The sequence below is a fragment of the Gigantopelta aegis genome, chromosome 4 (assembly GCF_016097555.1).
Source record: "Gigantopelta aegis isolate Gae_Host chromosome 4, Gae_host_genome, whole genome shotgun sequence".
Taxonomy (NCBI): domain Eukaryota; kingdom Metazoa; phylum Mollusca; class Gastropoda; order Neomphalida; family Peltospiridae; genus Gigantopelta; species Gigantopelta aegis.
In genome coordinates this window covers 110020742-110046632 of record NC_054702.1, presented here as the reverse complement: position 1 = coordinate 110046632, position 25891 = coordinate 110020742, and the positions used below count along the sequence as shown (strand labels likewise).

At 35.5% G+C, this 25891-nt stretch overlaps 1 protein-coding gene across 1 annotated transcript; it reads right to left on the bottom strand.

Moving 5' to 3' along the window:
- Window positions 1-412: 412 nt before the first annotated feature.
- LOC121371738 (carboxylic ester hydrolase LipN-like) lies at window positions 413-25891 on the bottom strand. Its single transcript, XM_041497842.1, has 8 exons — window positions 25580-25891; window positions 21166-21298; window positions 18079-18200; window positions 15460-15557; window positions 7427-7521; window positions 6348-6487; window positions 5466-5552; window positions 413-2127 (listed from the first exon to the last, which is right to left on the bottom strand). The coding sequence occupies exons 1-8, from the start codon at window positions 25803-25805 to the stop codon at window positions 2054-2056; spliced, it is 975 nt and encodes a 324-aa protein (XP_041353776.1). The 5' UTR covers window positions 25806-25891; the 3' UTR covers window positions 413-2053.

Below are 25891 nucleotides of genomic sequence, written 5' to 3'. Positions count from 1 at the left end.
GTCGTGTATGTCATGGTCACAACGATACACTAAATTAAAAACCTATAATTATGGCAAACCATTAAAAGTAGTTGGTAAATTATGCTTTCTCATAAATAAATATTCAATGTTGTAGAGTTGTAAACATTAAAATTTTAAAAATATCACATTACTAAAAGTGTGTATTCACAGGTCATTCCCATGGACCCTTCATTTGTGTATATATATATGTATATATATATAAAAGTTATTAGAATGAAGTGTATCGGATGAATAAATAAAAAGATAGAATTTCACGTTTTAATGGAATAAGCGCCTTTCACCCGCAACATACGTGTGTGTATGTGTTGTGTACCTACCATAAATTATGTAACTTGTTTTAAGAAATATTTTGGAATATTTGGGGGTTTGGTACACAAAAGTCAACACGTGATGGTTATACATATTTTAATGCATCGTCTTTAAAACGTATAACAAAATGGCCGCTCAAGCCTGTAGCCAGTATTTTCACGGTGCATTTTGAGCAGAAATGGACCTTCCTAAAGATTCTGCTTTTGGTGGAAAATGAACTTAATAACATGATTTTTAATACTTGGTCCAAAGATATTTTGTACACACCCATTCAAGACGGCTACAGGCCTGGTGCTAAATAAAACAAGCTAAATAAGTAGATCTATGTGTGACATTGAATGCTTATTTTTATGACAGCATGCTGCAGAGCAATGGATGAACACAAATACAATAGCTTTATGTGTTCCTACATTATTATAGTTTGTATGCTGCCAAAATACATGTAAACAAATCTAACTAGAGCAAATAAACGGGCTTTGACCAAAAGGCAGTCATATTCAGGCCCATTCACAATCATTGTAAGTTTTATTATCCATACGTCTTGTAAAAACCCAAATGTTTTTTTGTGTCAACTAATATAAAACATAAACAACAACAATATATGCAATCTATTTTTGTATATCCCGACCAATATATCATGGTAAGCATGCAGAATGAAAAAAGATGATTTGTCATGTGTTTGCCATCTCAAGCAAACGTGGAATCGAAAACCTGTAATCAAATACTGTACTGTAATAGTGGGAAGAAGTCACTGTAATATAGGCACAATGAACTAATTAAGTGTATACCACTATAATTTTGGATTTCAATTTAATATGAATGTATATGTAAAAATGTTTGTTATGAACCAACAGGCCCAACAGAATATCTTTAGTCGCGGGTGGGTGGGGTGGTGGTGGTGGGTGTTACAATCTCTAATGGGGAAGCACAAGACAGATTTTTTATTTTATTTAGAGTATGACCCAAAACCCCCATAGTTTTATCCTCAAGTTGGAAGGGGTTGTGAATTAAAAAACCCCAACACATGTCAAAATATTTCATATTATGATACTAAAGCCAACATACAAAGCAGAAAAATAAACATAAGAAGACCTTTAAAAGCAGAAACAACAAAGAAGTTAGATATTAAAACAAAGTAAATCGTGTTGGTCATATACTTCACAGTGAAAGAAATGCATTTTAAAATCTATGCAAATAATTATCTCTATCAAATTCAACAAAAACATCATTATTTTAAATGGTTGTTACCTTAAATTTACTCAATAATTTGTCAGTTTTTGTAAATTGATAGTTGATATGATATTTCAAAGTATAACCCAGCAATAGCAAACAACTGCATTACTATATAACTGGATCTGGTGTTTCGTTTGCTATTCAATATATATTTGGCTACGCAAACCAAATGTACTTCTGTAAGCACTATTAGAATCAAATTTATTAAAAATTACATCATGTATTATTATAGACTTTAATAACTCATTTTAAAAAGTTTATATTACGTCTTACTAATTTAACAGCTGTAGCATGATAATATGAAAATAACATCAATAGCACAATATATTCTGGCATCATATCAGCAATAGAATAATACTAATATGCTAATGTAACATTTCATTATGTCAAGACAAGAAGTTTCTTTTTCATAATCAAAGTGTCTGTCTTCAGAGTTGACAATTAGCCAAGTGTCTCTAAGTTGAAATGCACGGTTGAGTCACACCACTGATTACACAGTGCCTCTCTTCTTGATGAAAGTCATAATCCGGTCCCTTCCTCGAATTCCCAGTTCTTTAAAATGACCTAAAAGAGAACAAAAATCTGTAACTTATTGCAACAACAACATATTACGATAATATTATTGATAACAAAGTTTGTTTTGTTTTATGACACCACTAGAGCACATTGATTTATTAATCATTGGTTATTGGATGTCAAACATTTGGTAATTTTACCAGTCTTAGAGTGAAAACCCACATTATTTGTTCCATTAGTAGCAAGGGATCTTTTATATGCAACATCCCACAGACAGAATAGTACATACCATGGCCTTTGTTACACCAGTTGTGGAGCACTGGCTGGAACAAGAAATACCCAAATGGGTCCACCAACAGGGATTGATCCTAGACCGTGCATCAAGTGAATGCTTTACCACTGGGCTACATCCTGCCCCTATTAGTAACAGGTCAGGTTATATATTTATGAACACACAGAGAAACCTTTTTTTTCATACTTTTTGGAAGGTGAAAAAATTAAAAAAATTAGAATGAACTACTGGGTAGTTTCTTGCCAAAATCATTTCTGCAGATTTTACAAGTTGCCCCTAATATTGCTACAGAGATGAAAGTGGGTTAGGAAACAAAATTCTGAAATGCTACAATTGATGGTCATGTACTGAGATAGGCCCTAGGCTTAGAGTTGCATAGTGGTTTAAAATGGCAACCCTTATTCAGAATGTATGCCAAGCATCAGCCAAAACCATATTATAATTATAAGCTCTGGATTAAAAGTTATTGATATGGAAAACCAGGAAATATTCTATAGATGATCGGATTGGATTGGATTGGATAACATATTAACGTGTCTATATCCAATTAAGGGTCAAGCATGTCTCTCCTGGACACAATATTTGACTTCGCCAGTGACAGGTCCAAAACAGAAGGGGTATAGATGATTAAAAATCTGGAAAAGTTTAATCTCTGATATCAATTGCTACTAGATCCATGTGCTGGACATTTTCAATCTATAGGTCTGAACTGAAATGTTATTCATGCATCTATTTAAGTTCAAAACTATGAAAACATTTTGAGAGAGAACCTTCAATGCAGAGAGACCCAGTCATAAAAAAAGTATTCCACATAATGAAATGTCTCATCTACCATAAACATATTTGATATCGCTGATAATTGCATACATTGGTGCATATTAAAGCCGCACGCCCTAGTTCCATCCAGCGAAAATAAATTATAATTTGGTTAATCTACAAACCTGTAACACACTTAGATCACGTTTTTATCAAATGGAGTGAAAAAGCAGGTTTTACATCGATAAATACCATGGGAATCCCCATGTCCCAATTGCTTGAAATAATTTTGAAAGTTAGTATTCTGATGTCACCGGTAGATGTCGCTCGAAGCACAACAATGCCTACGTCACGACAAATTTCACAGAGTGTGCACAGACTTGGGATGTGTTCCTTTCACCTCTCCTGGACATGTTCCAACTGTTCTGTCCTGGTTGTATCCCCTCTCCAGATATCGTAAGACTTTAGCAAAATTATTGGTTTTAAGGGTTTGTAACGTTTTGTATTGAGATACTTACTTGTCTGAACTTTGTTACTGAAAATGTTCACGAACTGTGAAGAAAAATCTCACAAATGAACAACAAGCAAACGACAACAAATCGGATGTTGATTGCGCGAACCGTGCACGAGAAAACAAACTGAACCAAAATGATAACGGTCACGTGGTATACCAACGTCTGTGACATTGAAATGGGAATATCCCCTCTAAAAATAGATTAGACCTTGTCTGCTCAACAGGCCCGTGGCATTTTATGAAAAAAAAAAAAAATGCATTTTGTGGTATTACAAACACCAGGATTACCAGGATTACCAAAAAACACTTCAGGTGAATGGAAGTGTATATTCTAAATAATAAACGGTAAGTAAAGTGCAATTTTATTTGTGAAAAATTGGGTTTAATAGCAAAAAACAACGGCGTAATCGTTAACAACTTGGGCGTGTCCCTTTAAAAAAACAACAATTTTAAAAATTCAATTCAAATTTTAATTAATTAATTTATTTATTAAATTCTTTTTCGTAGGTATTGTGATGAACATCCATAGGTACAAAAATAATTCAAATTTCATTGATCTAGCGAGAAATTTATTTAAATGTGAAATTTAATGTTGGGCTTAACCCACCATCAAAACAATATAATACTTAAATCTTGCCTCTTTACTTAATACACATGTAGTTCCATCCAGTGCACCACGACTGGTATATCAAAAACCGTGGTATGTGCTATCCTGACTGTGGGATAGTGCATATAACAGATCCCTTGCTACTAATGGAAAAATGTAGTGGGTTTCCTCTCTAAGACAATATGTCAGAATGATCAATTGTTTGACATCCAATAGCTGATGATTTTTAAATCAATGTGCTCTAGCAGTGTCATTAAACAAAACAAACTACATATTTTACTTAGTAAAGTACTTGCTTGATGCATGGTTAGTTTGTTGGTGGACCCAATGAGCTATTTTTCGTTCCAAGCAGTGTGCCACGACTGATGTATTAAAGGCCATGGTATGTGCTATCCTGTCTGGTATGGTGCATATAAAAGATTCCTTGTTACTAATGGAAAAATATAGCGGGTTCCCTCTCTTTGACAACTGGCCAAATGCCATGGTATGTCCTGTCTGTGGGAAAGTGCATATAAAAGATACCATGCTCCATTAGGAAAAATGTAGCAGGTTTCCGCTGGCGACTACGAGTCATAATTACCAAATGTTAGACATTCAATAGCCGATGATTAATAAATTGAATGTGCTCTAGTGGTATCGTTAAATAAAACAAACAGACTTTAATAAAGACAAGACAGAAAATTGTGACTATGGCCATCACCATTAAAAGGCCATTTTCAATGACTTTATGTAGTTTGTGACTTATGACTTGAATATTATATGGAATATTTTATCGAATAAAGGACACAGAATCCGGGAGGGTTGACAGGTCTGATAAAGCTATTCTCATTTATTGTAGATATTGTTCATAATATAGTTCCAAAATATTATTATAATAGGGCATTCAAGGCTTTATAAGTATCAAATACTCATGTACTTTCAACATGTAGACCGTGCCAGCTTGTCGTCGGAATGTGAGCACATCCATACAACTAAATTACCTGGATAGGTCATATAGGCATGCACGGCTCCTTTAGCCAACATGCTTTCTGAGTGTGCACATCCATACAACTACATTACCTGGATAGGTCATATAGGCATGCACGGCTCCTTTAGCCAACATGCTTTCTGAGTGTGCACATCCATACAACTACATTACCTGGATAGGTCATATAGGCATGCACGGCTCCTTTAGCCAACATGCTTTCTGAGTGTGCACATCCATACAACTACATTACCTGGATAGGTCATATAGGCATGCACGGCTCCTTTAGCCAACATGCTTTCTGCTACACCTCCCGCTTCTTTTAATTTCTTTTTGTACTCTGAAAATAGAGAGAAAAATAAAAGGCATCAACATCGAATATTGTTACAATTCTGTGAAATTATTTAGTACATACATGCACAGGAATTGCTCAACTAATATATGAAAGCTTTTTTTTTTTTAAATCAATACTGCTGTTCTGTCTGTAGTGAATTTGTTGGAAGCTGCCAATAACAAGACTGCTTGTTATTATTAAAAGTAGGGACGAGATGTAACCTAGTGGTAAAGCACTTGCTTGATGCACGGTCAATCCCTGTCGGTGGGCCATTTTTTTTCCCTTGTTCCAGCCAGTGCACCACGACCATCAAAGGCTGTGGTATGTGCTATCCTGTCTGTGGGATATTGCATATAAAAGATCCCTTGCTACTAATGGAAAAATTAAGCAGGTTTCCTTTCTAAGATTATATGTTGAAATTACCATGTGTCTGACATCCAATAGTTGATGATTAATAAATCAATGTGCTCTAGTGGTGTAATAGATCAGGTCTGTTGGAGTGATATTCTAACACAGTGTTTTTGTTGTATAAGCAAACTTTTTATCTCTAGATAGCTCAAATGCAACTTCTCTGCATCTAGATGTTTTGGATGACATTTTTCTGATGTAATATTTTTATCTGTATTTTTATATACAAGAAAATGTTGTGGTTCCTAAATGCCTGTTGGTGCTAATTAAAACAATGTATAGACTGATCACAAGCATTTCTTCCTATAGGTATTGCTTACCACAACAACAACATTCATTTAAGATTTTGTGACACAAATGTTTTGTTGGGATACTGCTCAGCGCTTAACTCACCGTAAGCCTGGTCCCGTAATGGATCAAGTTCTGCAATGAGGAACAGAGTCGGGGGCTGGCTTCCTATGTTTTTACGGAGTAAGGGCGAGGCCCGGGGATTCTCCTTGTCACTGGGATCTCGGATGTACTCCTCCGATAGCCTGAGAAGAGTTCAACATACACACGATAGCTGGTAAACACGAATACACCTCAAATTGCAATGAGTGATGGGACAGGCTTCAACGACTAATCAAGACATTTTTCAAAACATGCAACTTTGTAATTTCAGACTTGTGCTTTTCTTTTTCATTATATTTCCCCACCCCTTAATTATTACAGACACAGTAATCGTTATAGCAATGCTAACGTCTTCCATGCTGTGCAAAAATAATTTAGCACTGATAAATCATAACAGGAAAATAAACAATTCAAGCTGTAACAACATATCACTGCACATCAGTAATTAAATTATTCACAGGACAGCAAATAATGAACTCATTAAGGCATGTTTAATCCCTGTTTCTCCCCCACCTCCACAGAAACAAATGATTCTGTGGTCCATGGTTGTTTTTTCACACTGGTGCAGGTGGCAAAATCATGTGCTCCAATGAAATAAGAGCTTACAAAATGATATAGACAGAGGTGTCAGTGAAAGACTGGTCCGGTCAAACAAAGATGGCGGATGGTTGGAAAGAACACCTTTTTACCATTGAAATGACAATAAAACAAGTAATTTTTATTATTATTCATCAAACTATTAATGCATTCAAGAACAACAAACTACATTATAATGCATGATGGGATGTTTTATTTATACTGTACACAAATTGTTACATAAGCCATGAAAGGGTGTAGGGGTCTGATAAAAATTTGTAAGTTGCAGTCGGGAGTATTTTCGATCGTAATTTTATGAACCAATTTGCTGCCTCCATGTATAAGCCAACTCTCTTTTTGAAAGTATTTCTCGACTTCAAAAGTCGGCTAATACACAGCAATATAAGGTATGCAAATTTTAAATTCTCAGAGTCCTGAATATGTAAATAAAACTAATAGAACCATTTATCATTTTGTTAACTGTACACTTTTTTTTTATTTCTCACCAATCCAGGGACCTCTTGCAGCAATACGGTGCTGTTTCAAATTCATAGCATGTAGGCTGTCCATTTGTGATATCCAGCCAGGGATTGATCAATATCTGCAATAAACAGAGCAACACACACAGAAATCAATAACAGTAACTCACACTCATGCAATAAACGTTATTCACACACAAGTGAATGAATGAAATATTCACAGCTGTGTTCAATGTAATGTTGTAACCATGTAAGTGTTAATTTCAGAGATAGTGCAGTCAAACTTATTAAAAAGTTGCCCTTATTACATACCTGCGAACTCCAATGAAATAAAAATTCTAATAATCGATTTGTAGGCGAGCAAAGCGAAGTGGTGCTAGGGGGTTCGAAAAATTTGGAAGAACTACATTAAAAATGGTGCATTCTGGAGAATTTTCTGAGACATTTTAGGTACATTCTTGAAGTGATGTTTATCAGTTTTTATCATAAGTACTTTATATAAAATATCAAAGTAAATCACAATCAAAGTAAATAAACATGTACAATGTGCACATAATCCTTGAGTGTCTTTTCAAACTACAAATTTCTAGGTTGGTGCTAAGATGCAAAAGGTGAAAATACACTACTTCTTAAAAAAATAACTAAAATATACTATGTTTTCAAATAATTTCAAAATAGTAGCCAAATGCCGATTTTGGAGACCTATATAGCACTAACCTAGAAATTCTAGACACTTTTATACACTCAGCTAGTATGTAACTGCTGTCACACTGCAGTTCTTAGTTTTTGAAAAACAAAGGTGAGTGAAAAATCGCACACCTCAAAACGCTTAGGCGATTGAAAAATCGCACTCATCAAAATGCTAAGGCGAGTGAAAACCAAGCATTAATGAAGTAATTGGTACATGTAAATGCAGAGACATATGTTGCAAAAATGAACCAATAAACCAATAATGTTTTCTTCTAATTTTATGTTGTTTGGTTCATTAGTCTGATTCCGGAAAGAGTAACCTATGTGGCAGCGGGTTTCCTCTATGTTAGAATGCCATATGTTTGACGTCCCAATAGCCATTGATAAGATAAAAATCAATATGCTCTAGAGGCATCTTAAAATAAAACAAATTTTACTTTTCTTTTCCCTTTCAAGAATGAAGTTTATTAAAAGGTTTCATAGTATTATAGAAATATAATTATGACATATACACACTGATGCAGACCATTTGATTTTTTAATTACAATATGTACTATTCAGATAATTTGATGCACACAATTATATATATACCTTTTCAGTGTTAGATGGTTTGATGAATGTGCAGCTAAACATATATAGGAATCAACTTGTCTTGAATTTCATTATTATGTACAACGAACATGATTAGTATAGTTGGGATGGGAAAAAACCACTGGTTCCGAGGAGGTAGTTCATGAACTATGACCCAAGCTTCTCAGGTGTGCACTACCGATTCATATTATTAAAACATTTTTTTTTATAACTCGTGAAACGTAGGCCTACAATTACTTCAATTTATATTGTTGGTTGGGACATTGACATTCACGTGGCATTTTTAATTCAACAATTACGCAACCAGTCTTCCTCCCTCAACATTTTGGAACACGTCATTTGACCTACCGCTACAAGACAGCGTTACGTCATTGATCTAGAACGGCCCCAATGTTGATAAAAAAATATACAAACTCTGACAAAATCTGTCATTACAAAGGATTTTATTCCAAACGTGGGATGCCATAATAAAGATAATAAAAACCCCATACTTTTACACCATCATCAGTGTGTAATAAGTTGTCAAGTTGACCAGCGTGTGCATGCAGAATTCCAAGAGTAAAAATAATGTGACCCCGATAGCTCTGATTGGTCAATATGCCACAGAGCACTGCGCATCAAATCATGTTCCAGTCACATGGTCTGTGACTTCCTAACAAACGAAAAAAATTATTAAATAGTCGGCAATGATCATTGATTACTGTTACTATAGTGTGTAAATATATACACATCTAAATAACATATGCACATTCATTAACCTCTGGCTGAAATACAAATATTTAAATGAAGTTTTATTTAGGTGGTTTTTTTAAAAATAAAAAATAAGAAGTAATAGACGTTAAAAAAAAACCTAGGCTTATTCCTACATACCTATTATCATTTCTTTTCCTTTTTTTATTAGTCCGTCTAAATTTCTTTCTTCTTTCTTTTAAAGAAAGTATAAAATTACATGATTGCCAATTTCGGGACCTCGCATAAGCTTTGTAGGCTAACAGTTATGAACTAATCGAGACAATTTTACTGATTTCCGTGACGAGTTTATTTGTGTAGGCTATAGAAGCCACTATTTAGTTCAATCCCTTTTCTCTTTTTGTCATAACTATAAGAACAGTATAAATGAGTTATCCTTATCACATGTTGTGATCTATTACCTTACAAAAGTGGACTGTTTCTAACTAATAATAAATTAAATAGGCAAATAAGTTTTGATCGGACTGGTACGTCTTCGAAGACGTCTATTAAACCTCTGTTTTCCGATTTGTATAGCAAAGCTAAATACTAGTCATATATTAAAATCTTGCATGGACACTACCGTTCTCATAAAAACTAAAATCTGGTACTATGAAACAGATCTTTCTATCTGCTACATAACGTAAATAGTGGCAATCAAAATACAAAATTATTTTACGTGTGCTGTTTGTTAAATGTAATGTGTGTTATTTTTCACACTCACCAGATTGAAATTACGTGCGCTGTACGAGCGTGATCGCAATCGCGCACCTTAAAAGGCAAGGTCTGCAAACTGCATTATAAGTTGCAGACTTGCACTTCTAAAGTTCACAGGAATGGTGGTCAGCGGGCCGCTGAGTGTCTTTGTGGACAGAGATGACCCAAATGTTTTGGAGAATCAACCATTTTTTTTACGGCTTTGATGACTGAACCAGCAATGAAACACGAGTGACGATTGGTCGAAATGTATTATATGTGTGATGTAGCACGCAATGGGCGTCTTAGCTCAGAACAGGGGAGATAATAAAACAGGTGGCGCGTCACTCGTCAGGGTCCAACAAACTCGGACAATAGCTGTATTTTTTCATTGCTTTGTCATTCTTTGTTATACCATGATCATAAGGGGCCAAAACTTTATCGGCTCTGTACAGGACGTTCCTATACAGCACGGTTCTGCACAGGACGGTCTATAGTATACGCTGCATGTAACGGTTACCGGTCGTTACCAGTTGACGTTTGTCTTTACGTGTACTGATATATATGGTGTGTGTGTGTGTGTGGGGGGGGGGGGGGGGGGGGGTGTGATTGATAATAAAGAAAATATATGTATATTGTGGATAATAGTATTAAAAAAAATATATAGTGATGACGGCTCTGTACAGGACGTTCCTACACAGGGCGGTCTAGTATTTTATATACTTAGATATGGTGGAAAACACATAACAGTAAAGGGAATAAATATATATTTTGTATCGTTCCTACACAGGGCGGTCTAGTATTTTATATACTTAGATATGGTGGAAAACACATTAACAATAAAGGGAATAAATATATATTTTGTATATAAAGAAAATATATGTATATTTTGGATAATACTCGGGGGAAAAAAGAATATATATTGAACGTGTGCGTGTGCCAGTATTAAAAAAATATATATAGTGATGACGGCTCTGTACAGAACGTTCCTTAACATTCAATGCGTGTCACATGACCTCACACGTGCCAGATCAACAAGGCCAAAGAATTTAATTTTTATGATTTTTAGGACCCCTGTTGTTAGAATTTGTTTTCAATTATTATATTCGATCTGCAAAAGGTATGATACATTTTTGTGCCTCTATTGTAGTGAATAGTATTCATAATCCATTCATAACAGTTGTAAATAATTTTGAGTATATAAATTTTGTTAATTTAGAATCAATTCATTAAAAAATTTATATTTTACAAACTATGCGCAGGTATGGACGTAATACCTATCGGTATTGACATCAAGTGTGAGCGATGTGTGTTGGTAAAACGTGGACCGAACCAGAACGCTTGACAAATTGAATTTTTCCTTTAAAAAATTTGAATAAATTAAGTGTTCGGCAACTGTGCATAATTAAGAAACATATATTTTTTCATGTAGTTGTCTTAAAAATGGAAAATAATGAACTGCACATACGCATTACGATACTTTTTGCAAACGCATGCGCCTGAACGCAGTTAGAAACGTCGCACTTTTTCCTGTTTACTGTAGGGTGTTTTACTTTTGTTTACTAGAATGGATTTGTTTTACATCCAAATTGTTGATTTTTTTTACGTTAAATGATTAAAATATATTTTGTTTCACGTATCGTAGCTGAAAAATGTAGAATAATATTTCCGTAAACATCGTATTCGTGTTTTTGTTGTTAGGTGAACGCAGTTTGGGACTTCGATGGTATAACGTGTAGGTGTGTAGTAGTATTAATATATATATATATATATATATATATATATATATATATATATATATATATATATGTATATATATATATATATATATATATATAGTATATAGGCTCTCTATACAGGACGTTCCTACACAGGGCGGTCTAGTATTTATATACTTAGATATGGTGGAAAAGACATTAACAGTAAAGGTAATAAATATATATTTTGTATAATACGCAATGCGTTCGTGTTGACACTGTATAAAAACGTGTGCATGGGTACACTTTGCCGCATAAAAACTCAACTCTTTTTTTTTATGTCCTTTTCCCAGTTAGATAGACATTAAGAAAAATGCAACAAAACACATTCTGATATTTAAAATATTACTTTACTGTTAAAACAAACTGATACGTAATTTCAAGTCACTCAGTTGGTCGCTTATAACCTGAAGCCAGTCAGACAAACCAGGTTTCTGGGACCCTGTCGATCGTCGCGCCATCTGGAATAGAGTTATCTCCACCTGTTTCAGCTAAGACGCCCATTGGACGTATAGGTAGTACTAAACCAAATAACTTCCGGCTGGGTCAAAGTTCGAGGTGCACCAAACTTTTGATAGAGAAGTGAACACCACAAGTCCTGTGATTGGTTATAAATGTGAGTGCGTTGGTTGTAAAAAATAATAGTTTCATCTGGGTAAAACAAATGTGCAATTTTATTTCATCTAGTACCAATGTGTCAAGTAGACTTGTGCTTGAAATATGTATGGGATACCTGTAAAAAAAAGTACTCGAATTTTGTGCGAAACTAAGGTAGTCATAGATGCTACCCGTTATCTCAGAAACGAGCAGCTTGACCCCCATTTTTTTCTGATTCACTTTAAGTGTAAGGGGTGGTAGTATTTATATCCGTGGCGTTTATGTCGGTTGATACGTTGCAGGTAGGAGTTTTAGCCACATATGTTACTATTGTCGTCTATGGGATTTGATTTGGTAGTATACACCCTATACGCACATATTCAGTGCATAATAAAAAAGATCATGATTTTGTCATTTTATTTAATTAAACTATACTGGTTGATTAATTAGCCATCACTCGATCATGCAAGTTCACAATGACCTTGACCTTGACAATAATCTCTGTACATGGCTCTGAATGGAGTTTGAATCAAAGTTAGCACTGAAGAAAAGTTGGTTTTGGCCTATAATTCATACTGTAAAGATTTCAATAATTTCTTTTAACATAGTATTTGACTTGCCATATACAACTGCTCTTAAATATGGTATTATATATAGGCAACCTGAACTAAGCTTTTAATAGCAATTTATTTTTATATTAAAAATAGCATGTGCCAATAGTGGGTTAATGTCTTTAGTTTCCATTAACATTGTTAATTTTTTATGTATGAAATTCTGAAAAACTCAAATTTGTAAAGAAGTTGATTTTTATTGTCATTTTGACATATTTATAGGGTGCTAAGTTATATTTTAGACAAATTTGTAGTGTTATGCAAAATTTAAAGTAAATTTGAAGAAAAACTTTACCAAAAACATAATTAAATTTGTTGTCACTATTGTGCCTTCTGTTCTTATTTGTACATAACAATAAGGTTGTTAAACATATACTTAGATCTCCAGATCATTTTGTTTTCTTAATAATCACTTAGTTAGCTCTCATGAAAAGCATTTTGAGTTTATACTAGATTCAGAACCAATTTTGTCAGATTTGATTATCTGCCTTGGATTAAGTTGATAATTTATTTTATTGTTAAAGCTGTATTACCTAATGTTACTAGCTAAATAAAATGCTGGATTACAGATTGTAGGAATACATCTAATGTACATATTGTATTCATCCGGATTAGAAAATAATGCAAGAAAATAGATGTTCGGGTAATTTTGTCATTTAAAATTAGTTTTTTTCAGTAATTAATCAAAAATAAATGTGTTAAAGCTGCATGATTATTCCAGATATCACAACTATTAAAACCTCCAACTACAGTAGGCTATAAATAAAATATAGTCAGGAATATTGGTGGCTGCCAATAGTTTTGATGGTTCATTATGAAACTCAGCATGGCCGATGGATTTGAAATTCCCACACCTGGTAACTTGAAGACACCCACACCCAGCATACAGGATTTCCTCCCAACACTAATGTTCAGGACATTAAGTCATTACTTCATACAGGTACAGTCATGTTTGTGTTTCCTTCCTCAGACAGTGCATTTTTTTAACACTGATATTTCTTTGATGTGCCTGTTAAGGTCTTCATAATCTAGGGGTCAATCAAGTGCATGTGTTTTAATGGAATTCTTTAAAGGGGTAGAGGTACTCTGACTATCTTTGTTGTCTCTACATATATACCCGAGTACACACACCCAACTGAAAGTAAATATCTTCAGGAGTTTTATTTTAAAACATTTTGTTGTTTAATATGACATATTGCATTTGTACAAAACTATATGCAATATATATGCTTTTTGAGGTGTACATTATATTAGGTTGCACTGTAGAAACAGCAGTTTCAGTGAGGTTGTCAGTTTATGTCAGAATACACCAGATCCTGGTTGTCATAAAGACACATAGCTGGTCACTTTTTGAAAAATGTATGTTATCAGTATAGGTAGTACTAAACCAAATAACTTCCGGCTGGGTCAAAGTTCGAGGTGCACCGAACTTTTGATAGAGAAGTGAACACCACAAATCCTGTGATTGGTTATAAATGTGAGTGTGTTGATTGTAAAAAATAATAGTTTCATCTGGGTAAAACAAATGTGCAATTTTATTTCATCTAGTACCAATGTGTCAAGTAGACTTGTGCTTGAAACATGTATGGGGTACCTGTAAAAATAAGTACTCGAATTTTGTGCGAAACTAAGGTAGTCATAGACACTACCCGTTATCTCAGAAACAAGCAGCTTGACCCCCATTTTTTTCTGATTCACTTTAAGTGTAAGGGGTGGTAGTATTTATATCCATGGCGTTTATGTCGGTTGATACGTTGCAGGTAGGAGTTTTAGCCACATATTGTCGTCTATGGGATTTGATTTGGTAGTATACACCCTGTAATGTAATGGGACCAGTGCAAGACCCGCATACTACAAGCAGGTCACACTTAAAAGGATCCATTTAAGGATGCACTGATTTTTTAAAATTTGTTTTTAAAAAAGTGGAATACTTTTTTTATAATTCATAGGGCGGAATGGGAATTAAAAAATCATAATTATTTTACTTTAAGGATTCCCCTCACAAGCAAAAACAGATTAAAAACGCACTATTAAATAAAGAAAGGGTTTGGGGTTAAATGCATTATATTACATTTGTACTACTATTTGTTATCGGTGAACTTGAAAATGGTTAATATAAAGGTATTTAGTGTCAAACTTAGAATGTTTGTTGTATTAGAGCAGGAATCATTGTCTACTGTGTGGTAGTCGGCCGTTCCGCGTTTTTGCTATAGAATAAATGTCCGTCTAGCTCTCGAAGGGCAGAGTACTCCGGCTAGTACTGGAGTAAAACAATGCAAATCATATACATTGTAATACTGAGATGAAATACATTGTAATATTGAAATGTAACAACAGTGTTCTAAAGAAAACAAATATAACAAAAATGATTTAACTGATTTGTTCTCACCTGGTAGGAAATTCCAGGTATTTCCGAAGACACAACGGCCGCCAGACCTCCACCCGAGCTAGATCCACACACACCAACCTTACTCTCATTCATGCCACCTGGAAGAAAAATCAGTCAAAGTCTATCAGTCAAAACATCAAAATTGTACATAAACAAGCATTCTGAGAGTACTAATAAAGAAACACATTTTCTTATCTCCTAAGTTCAAGGGCCAAAACTCTGTCAAAACTGGGACAATTCCTAAAAACTTTCTTCAAAGTAAATAATAAATTAACATTCAGACTATATATAGCATCATTTATATTGTACTCATTGCCAGCGACTTCTACTCACCTGGGGGCGGGACGTAACCCAGCAGCAAAGTGCTCGCTTGAAGAGTGGTCGGTCTACGATAGATCCCTGTCGGTGGACCCATTGGGCCATTTCTCATTCCAGCCAGTGCACTATGACTGGTACCTCAAAGGCCGTGGTATGTGCTGTCCTGTCTGGGATAGTGCATATAAAATATCCCTCACTACTAATGGAAAAATGTCGCGGGTTTCCTCTCTAAGACTATGTCAAAATTACCAAATGTTTGACATCCAATAGCCAATGATTAATAAATCAATGTGCTCTAGTGGTGTCGTTAAACAAAGCAAACTTTAACTTTGTTACCAATAATATTATCGTAATAAGTTACAGATTTTTGTTCTCTTTTAGGTCATTTTAAAGAACTGGGAATTCGAGGAAGGGACCAGATTATAACTTTCATCAAGAAGAGAGGCACTGTGTAATCAGTGGTGTGACTCAACCGTGCATTTCAACTTAGAGACACTTGGCTAATTGTCAACTCTGAAGACAGACACTTTGATTATGAAAAAGAAACTTCTTGTCTTGACATAATGAAATGTTACATTAGCATATTAGTATTATTCTATTGCTGATATGATGCCAGAATATATTGTGCAAGAGAACATGTGTTAGTTTGTATCCCTGATACTGCTATCTATTAAACTGCTAATCCTATATTAATATTACCCTTCACTGGTTTGCTACACTGATCTGTATTCTGGTCTCCAGTGCCCATAGCAAGACAGCATGCAAACCCGTACACAAGATATTTAATGGGGGGGGGGGGGGGGGGGGGGGGGTGTTTTTATCTCAACAAACAATCCAACTTTTATCACCAATGGCAGGACTGGTAGCCTCAACTGTGTGATAAAAAGTCAGATGCAGCTCGAACTTTGACCCACTCAGATACTAAAAGTGTAAAATTTTACAAAATATAGTTTTTTTGTACAATTTTGCTGAATGACCATGTTTGTTAATGTTCCTGGAATGGGACAGCATGCCCAAATGCACCCTAAAACAAATTTAACGCACGTTGTGCGACAATTGCAGGAAATCAGCATGAAATGGTCAAATTTTGGCAAATGCACGTGAAACTTGGGAAAAAGATTGGGGTAGTGATGGGTATTTAAAGCTGCAATGCTCGCAATGATGCCTCATTTCCATTTCGATGTAGACAAGTTACAAGATGCCAAGACTAAGCCTGCCGAATCGAAACATTGCAATAGGCCGCCTCCAGTTAGGTGAATCACAGTCAGCAGTTGCACGCCACATGAACGTCCATCAGCGCACCATTTCACGTCTCTGGGACAGGTACCAACAGTTTCAATCAGCTGAAGACTGGCCCAGAAGTGGAAGACCTCGCATAACAACTGCAGCACAAGATCGCTACATCTGGGTTCTACACTTGCGTCACTGAACTGCCACAGCAACGAACACTGCTGAACGCATACCTGGTTTGAGAAGGGTGTCTGCACAAACCATTCGGAACCGACTTCGAGAAGCTGGTTTACTGGCTAGGAGACCATATGTTGGCCCCGTCCTGCAACGTCAATATCGACGTTTACGTGTTTGCTGGTGCATGAATGTATAGGGGTGGAACTAGGGAAAATGGCGGCGAGTATGGTTCAGCGACGAGTCACGTTTCCTTCTATAGACGTCGCAGTGAACGTTTTGCCAACAACTGTGTCACCCACGTTGACAGATTTGGTGGAGGGAGTGTCATGATATGGGGAGCCATCTTATACACTGGCAGAAGTGAACTTGTGTTCGTACAAGACAACCTAACAGCTGTACACTACTGGGATGAAATTCTTCGCCGTCACATGCTTCCCATTTTGGATCGACAGAGAGAACTCTTTCAGCAGGACAATGCCAGGCCTCATACGGCACGTGTAACAATGGATTTCCTACAGAATGAGAAAATTAATGTGCTGCCATGGCCATCAAGATCGCCAGATCTCAACCCCATTGAATATCATGGGGACAAACTGGACAGACGTGTATGCCTGTGTGACCCAGAGCCTCAGACACTTCCGCAACTGTCACATGCACTGCAGGAAGAATGGGCTAGGATTCCATATGTCCGGATTCAGAGACTCATTCAGTCCTTAGCAATAACATTGTCACATACTCATGTCAAATTTTACTGTGATACGATCATAAATAATGAAATTATGCCACTTTCTATTAAAGAGATAATTCCACGAATATTTCGCCTATGCGTTTCATTTTTGACAGAGTATATTTCGTGTATGGCTACCCTGACTTTCCGTTTAGTATTCTACTTACCAACCAAAGGTTTGTTCATCAAAACCCATCTAAGAACGCATCTGGCATCATCTACCGCGGCAGGAAACTTGTGTTCTGGGGCTAAACGGTATTCCACATTGACTACAACACACAGAGCTTCACTAGAAAACAGAAACAAACAATGAAATCAAAAGAAGAAAATCATAGCAGTGATCCAAGCCATATATGTGAGACATTAAGTGACTAAAAAAGTTCGGTTTTGTTTAACAACACCACTAGAGCACATTGATTTATTAATCATCGGCTATTGGATGGCAAACATGTACCTAGCCTAAAAAACTAAAGGAGAGGATGGGTCTGTCCATGATTTACATAATGGATTTTTACAGAGCATAACCAAATTTAAAAACAAGAAAAATCCTATTTTCCACATTGTAAAGATTAGTTCTGGCAGAGCCATGAAAAGTTATTGTATAAAGTACACTCTTCAAAAAAAGTAGGGGAACTCTAATAAGAAATTAGAATTGCCAAAATTGTAAGGTATATTAGTTGTGGGGAATGGTTATATGATAATAGTGAATTAATTAGGCAAACATTACAACCGGTAGTTCAGTTTTATAGTAGGTTTTAATGACCACCAAAGATCTTGAAGGACAATTGGGATCAGAAGTGAAATTTTAAAGTCAACATTTTTTTTATCATTAAATCGCAAATTCAAACAATAAAACTGACTCAAAACAAAACAATAACAACTGTATGATCAACAGAAAAAGATTGACAGAAATAATGTTCCAGTGATTAATGGACCTTCCTGGAAATGGTCAAAATCAAGAATGACACCCCACGCACGTGTACAAGACAACTGCGTGATGCATGTGCAAACTATGGAATGTGTTCCAGTGTGTTAATAAACAGACCTGGATGTTCTTTACTAGGATGTTTGTGGTCAAAACATATGTTCGGTCTAATAGTTGATATTAACATTAATATTTCAGGTTCCCCTACTTTTTTTGAAGAGTATATATGGCCCTTCACATTCTTGTCAACATTTTCAACATATACAAAGAATATCGATTTTGTTATCTCTCTCACTGCCATAATTTAAGCGTACATCAAAAATGATTATCTTACATAGGCCTACACTGTAGAGCAGCAGTATGTGTGGGTCGCGATACAATATGCCATTCACAAGTTTTTATGTCCATAGATAAGGTTTCAAAATATTTCATACAGGACCACAAGTTTTGTATATGTGTCACGGGGATCCTATAATACCCGTAACTGGATGAAACACGATTATCCAAATAGCTCTCCTAACTGTATATCTATTAGATCTCTCTGTATCGGGCAGTTCAAAAACCCGAGTGGCTCGTCTAGGTATGATCAGAGATAAGATCTTATATAAATATGTGTTATTATAGCACGTTTAGTTCACTAGAAAACACAACAAAAACACAATACACTTTGGAATCTGTATTAATACTACGCTGACAAATGTACTGCTGCAGTAGTTAATTAACAACAACAAATAATAACAACGCAGAACTGATCACTTAATTAGTTAATCTCTAGGTGTCTAGTTTACACAATATTCTAATCACTTCACCGTGACACAACACCCACACGTGTGATAATTGAGAAACGCTTCCAGGGGAACTTAAGTAATAAAGGAATTACAACTCTATTCCTACTTGGTTAATTTTTAATTAACCCTTAACTACTCATTCAGTAACCTTGTAATACAGACTTAATACTGGTACCTATCACAATAAAGACAATAACCTACAGTTTACCTAGGTCCTCTAGGATGACTGGTTAAGCTTTAATAATTTTTAGAACAATGAATCCTACAGTTTACTTCGTCAGATTACCGGAAACACCGTCTAAATAATATTGGTATAATACAGTATTAAAATATTTAAAGTCACATCAATCACATCAAGGTTATACAACAGAGCAGAAAATATATAATTACCAAGTCCAAACGGACGCGCTCCCTGGAAGCCTTCCAATATGTTTCTCCCTGGTATCTCTAAAACCCTAACTAATTATTATAAAATACCAGACTGGTCCGGAGACAGTACGCGGAACCGAATCTTATGATATGTATATTTCCACAGCGACCAAGCGGTATTTTTTCTTACAAGCCTAGACTGGTCGTCGCCAGTTCGCTAGAATCACGGTCGTAAAAACCACACTCGCGGAGGTATTATGTAACTACTGGCCACATGGCCTCTGCAACTGGTCTGGGTGTGTAATGAAAACAGCACGATCCACCATCGCGCAGAGGTATTATGTAACAAAGTGCCCACCTGGGCTTAAGTGCATATTGGAACTGCACACGGCCCTCTAAAACAATTAATATCGCCACAGGCGAAAAACAAAATTAAGAGCATGTTCCGTCACAATATGATATCATAGCAAAATTCCGATAAGGTTAATTATATCTTGGTTCAAATCAAAGTGATACGTCCCACTAGAACGTCATCAATTGGCACACTATATACCCCTACAGGAATGTCAACCAAATGAGCTGAGTGATACAAATTAAAATCAATTATAATAATTATCCTATTAATTACCCATAATTATGGGTAATAAATAGGATATTAAACTTGCTACCATTTCGTATCATTGTATCATTAAACATTATTTTACTGCAAGGGACATAAACACAATATGAAATGAAAGCTCCTTTAAATAGACACTCAGTCTCAAGGGAAGCTATCACTCTGGTTTCCCATCACTCCCCTGAGACTAGTTCATGGAGAATAATGTCTACCTCCCCTTAGCATGTGAATTTATACATGGTATCAATATATCTTAAATGGCTCCCCATAATCTAACTTAGGGAGCAATTAATCACTTGTATCAAACTTGTTTATGTCAAAGTCTGTTTCTTTCCCCAGGCATGACATGTTTGCAAGTGTGTAAATGTTTTATGTTAGCCCCACAGTTATTAAAACATGTATATCGCACTACGATACAGCTTAATGGATGCATAATGTGTCGTTACAGCTCTAATAAACTGGCATTAACCCTTTCCCTCACCAGCATGCAACTTGTTTATTCATGAAATTGTTGATCACTGTGAATGGCCTATATAACTAATGAGGAATAAAGAACCTTGCTAGAAGTTTGCAAAATGATGAATCTGTCATCCTGGAGCCCATAACGTAGCCACCGCCATGGAAATGAACAAGAATGGACGGACGAGCACCACAGTTCTTAGGTATCAAAACATCGACTGGTATTCCACCTGCAAATAACACAACAGTTCTTAGTCATCGAAACATCGACCGGTATTCCACCTGCAAATAACACAACAACTCTTAGTCATCAAAACATCGACTGGTATTCCACCTGCAAATAACACAATAGTTCTTAGTCATCAAAAACATCGACCGGTATTCCACCTGCAAATAACACAACAATTGATATACAAGATGTCTGTGATGACTAATGTTGAATGCCAGGCTTCAAACTGACCGTGGCCTCAGTGGCGTCGTGGTTAGGTCATCGGTCTACAGGCTTGTAGGTGATGGGTTCGGATCCCAGTCGAGGCATGGGATTTTTAATCCAGATACCGACTCCAAACCCTGAGTGAGTGCTCCGCAAGGCTCAATGGGTAGGTGTAAACCACTTGCACCAACCAGTGATCCATAACTGGTTCAACAAAGGCCATGGTTTGTGCTATCCTGCCTGTGGGAAGCGCAAATAAAAGATCCCTGGCTGCTAATCGGAAAGAGTAGCCCATGTAGTGGCGACAGCGGGTTTCCCTCAAAATCTGTGTGGTCCTTAACCATATGTCTGATGCCATATAACCGTAAATAAAATGTGTTGAGTGTGTCGTTAAATAAACCATTTCTTTCTTTCTTTTTTTCAAACTGACAGTGGTCAGGCAGCAAATGCCACTGAATATGCACAATTAAAGTTTGTTTTGTTTAATGACACCACTGGAGCACATTGATTTATTAATCATCATCTATTGAATGTCAAACATTTGGTAATTTTGACGTACTGTTTTAGAGAGGAAACCAGCTATATTTTTCCATTAGTAGTGTGGCAATATCGAGTTTTATCTGTATATAATAGTATTTTATAATATTTGTAATGTTTCCTGTAACTAATTAAATTATTGTTATTTACAGGTAGTCATTGTATGTTATGTTTTTAATGTTTACTATACCTAATTAATCCAATGTCTCTTTCAGGTAATTCTGAAAAGGATAGTGCTCCTTTAATTTAATCATTTACTTTTAATACAGCTTCTTTATTCCAGGTGCTCTTATTTCAGTCAGCTTGTTAACTGGTGATATGTTGATTAAAAACACAGCATGAATCTTGCACAAGCACCTAACAATAGCACTTGCATTCTTGAGCTGCCTCTGTCCTTTGTTCTAAACTTTCAAGATTGGGTCTACTGTAAGCTGGTATTCTGTCTTGGTGTTTCTGTCCAGCTTCTAGTTATATAATCTTCAGCATAAATACTGAGAGCTCTTGTTCTCAGGGTGGAAATGATATTGTCACTATTGCTGTGATATCGTATTCTTAGAGGATTTCTAAGGTCAGTTATTTGTATTTGTTATTTGTAGTATTCATGTTTCTTATCTAGTGTATTTGTTTACAGGCAGGTACTAAATGTAAATGTTTGTGGATTATGTCGGTACATTATAATATAATGTATTAATACGTAAAATAACTCTTCTGCAAATATATTTGTCTAAAGTAATTAAATGACAGATGAAGTATATTAAATTCAGTTCTAATGTCTAAATGGTAATGTAATTAATAGTATGATTTCTTATCACTAAATACTAATGGGTTTTAACATTAAATTAATTATGGTGTGATAGTTAACTGAGAGTAAGATGTTTGCACAGTTTGTATTATCTCAGAAGAGAGTTTATTTTATGCTATGACTATTATTGCTATTAATATAATTATGGACTTTGGATTATAGTGTTTCTACGATACTTAGTGCATTTTATTATTTTATTTAGATCGCTATTTCTGAATGCGTGTGTCGTTACCGGCCAGGTGTTACAACCTTAGTTACACACACTTGGTATGTACATGACTGTGTTGTTATTTGTGTATATTTTAATGACGTTGTAAAGTATATGAATGTGTTAAACATTAGTAGTGAATGTATTAGTAAAGTATGGATTGTATAACTGTATTAAGGATTAAAATATGGTGTTACGTCATGTGTATTGTGAATGTATTGTTTGGTAGGAACCATGTATTAGTGATATGTGATTCGATATATATGTTTGTCATAGTAGTCTAGGAAATGTCCTGTCGTATATGTGTATTTATTATCGTAATGTCATGTATTATATTCTTGTATTTTATGTTTTGATTGTTTCAGGGTTTTAAAAATACATTGTGTGATGTTGAATAAAATGCCATTGTCCTGAACCATGCAGCTGTTTGTCATCTATTTTGGAACAAATCAAATGCTGTTACAGTAGCAAGGGATCTTTTATATGCACCATCCCATTGACAGGATAGCACATACCACAACTGTTGATATACCAATCGGGGTGTAATGACTGGAATGAGAAATAGCCCACTGGGTCCACTGATGGGAATCGATCCTGGACCAACTACGCATCAAGCAAGAGCTTTAGTACTGGGTTACGTCCTACCCATACTTCCTGATGAATTCCATCTTATTTGTGACAATATTCCAGATTTCTTCATGTTCAAGAGTGATAACATAAATAATTTGCTTTCAGCTTAAAATGAATTTGGTGCCTTGAAATATAAACATTTATCAATATTACAAGACAAAGAAATGTGTTTAATATTAGATACCCCAGCACATTGATTAATCACTGTGGATAGCTATTATGTCTCCACACTATACTTATTGGTAGGGGTGGGAATTCGGGGAGGATTATGTTTTCAAAATCTTGATTAGCGATATTTTTAATTAAGTGAACTACTGTTTAGTATTATAAAATTGTGTAGCGATCTCTGAATCTTGCGTAGCGAATCACGACGCGATACTGAACAAAATGTTCCCTGGAATTGGTTGAATTTTCATGTTTGATGATTGGTTAGTTGAACCATCCAATCATCGGTTATAATCAGTTGTCGTCATTTTAAACCTTTTTTTACTTGAGGTTAAAAATATGTAAGTTTGTTTGCTTATTGACACCACTGAAGCGTACGGTTGCTTAAGGTACAAAAGATTAGAATAACAGAACTACCGGGTATATATGTAAAGTTGTCTGTCACTCTTATTTTTTATCTGAAAACAAGTCTTTTCAAGTTAAAGGAAGAACTTCTTGTTCTTTATTTTAAAAAATCATCATGTTCACATGCTCCGGTGAAAGTTGCAACCTTTTCTTGCGGACGAGGTTTCCAGCCATTCTAAAAACTCTTTCACTTGAAACTCTCGATGCTGGTACACAAAGAAGCTTCTGAGCCACTTGTATCCTTGGAAACAAACCCGACTCGACTTTATCGTTCATCAAATAAATTTCAGATAAATTAACACAATTGATTTAACTGTTTTTAATTGTAGGGTATAATGTAATTATATATTTATACAAAATGTTAACACTGTACGAACATTACATTTCGCATATCAATCCCATATGACTGCTCGTGATGGGACCAATCAACATAAAAATAACCCCTCAAAACAACAACGATTACGTAACGTTATTTAAATTTAATAGAGAAAAGTGGACCTTTAGTAATTTGGGGTGTGTGTATGCGTACACACCCATTGCAACCCCCCCCCCCCCCCCACCCCCCGCATACAGGCCTGAATCCACAAATAATACAGGTGAAACTTGTAGTAGCATAAGGTATGTGTACGTTCGTTCATAATCGATTACCAGAAATTGTAATTGATTAGATGGAATTTGGATTTTACCTACAAATCTTTGATTATTCCAATTAATCGGACCACCACTACTTATTAGTAAGAAAGAATTGTATCAAAGACAAGACAGCATATTCCTTGTCATTAAGTACTGGTGGTTGAATGGTCTTCCGATAAATACATCTGCGGTGAGAATAAGTTTACCACTAAAACATCCCCTGAATCTTGCTTTGCAGTATGAACAAGGTGGGATGTCAAGAGACAGACAGAGACCAAGACGAGAGACACAGAGAGAGAGAGAGAGATAGAGAGAGACACAGAGAGAGAGAGAGAGAGAGAGAGAGAGAGAGAGAGAGAGAGAGAGAGAGAGAGAGAGAGCGAAAAAGAGGGATAGTGATAGAGAGAAATGGAGACATTCTTTTGGGTTTCTTCTTTTTTGAAAATAAAATAGTGCTGCTAATATGATATAGGCCTATAATGAACTATATACAAATATCATTTTGGTTGCAATCAAGTTTCTAATTTGTTAATTTATGATAATGTTACTGTTGGATGACTGATCACGGAAATTGAAACACCCCTGCGTTTTCAATAAATAGACTCGTCCGTCTAAACACCGCCAACCTGAAACCATATAACTTAGAAATTAAATACGCACACCTGTTTTTAAAAACACGTCTCTTTTAAAATACCTACCCTCGCAGGCAGCGGAAGGAACAATGTATTCCTTTACTGTCCCTTCAAATGTAACATCGCCTGCAAATTTTTCCGTTTTCTCGTCGAATATTCTACGAGAATCGATAACCGTTGTATCACATGTAGGATTATTCCAACCAACAGACTCCAGACAGATTTGAAAGAAAGATTCAGTTTCTTCGTGTAATTTGTACTTTTTTCTCAACTCCTCATATCCTTCTGGCATTTTGACACTGTTTAAAAAAGAATGTCCTTTGAAAAAAAGAAATTAAGATTATATGGAAAAGAAGAGGTTGCGGAAGTCAGACACTG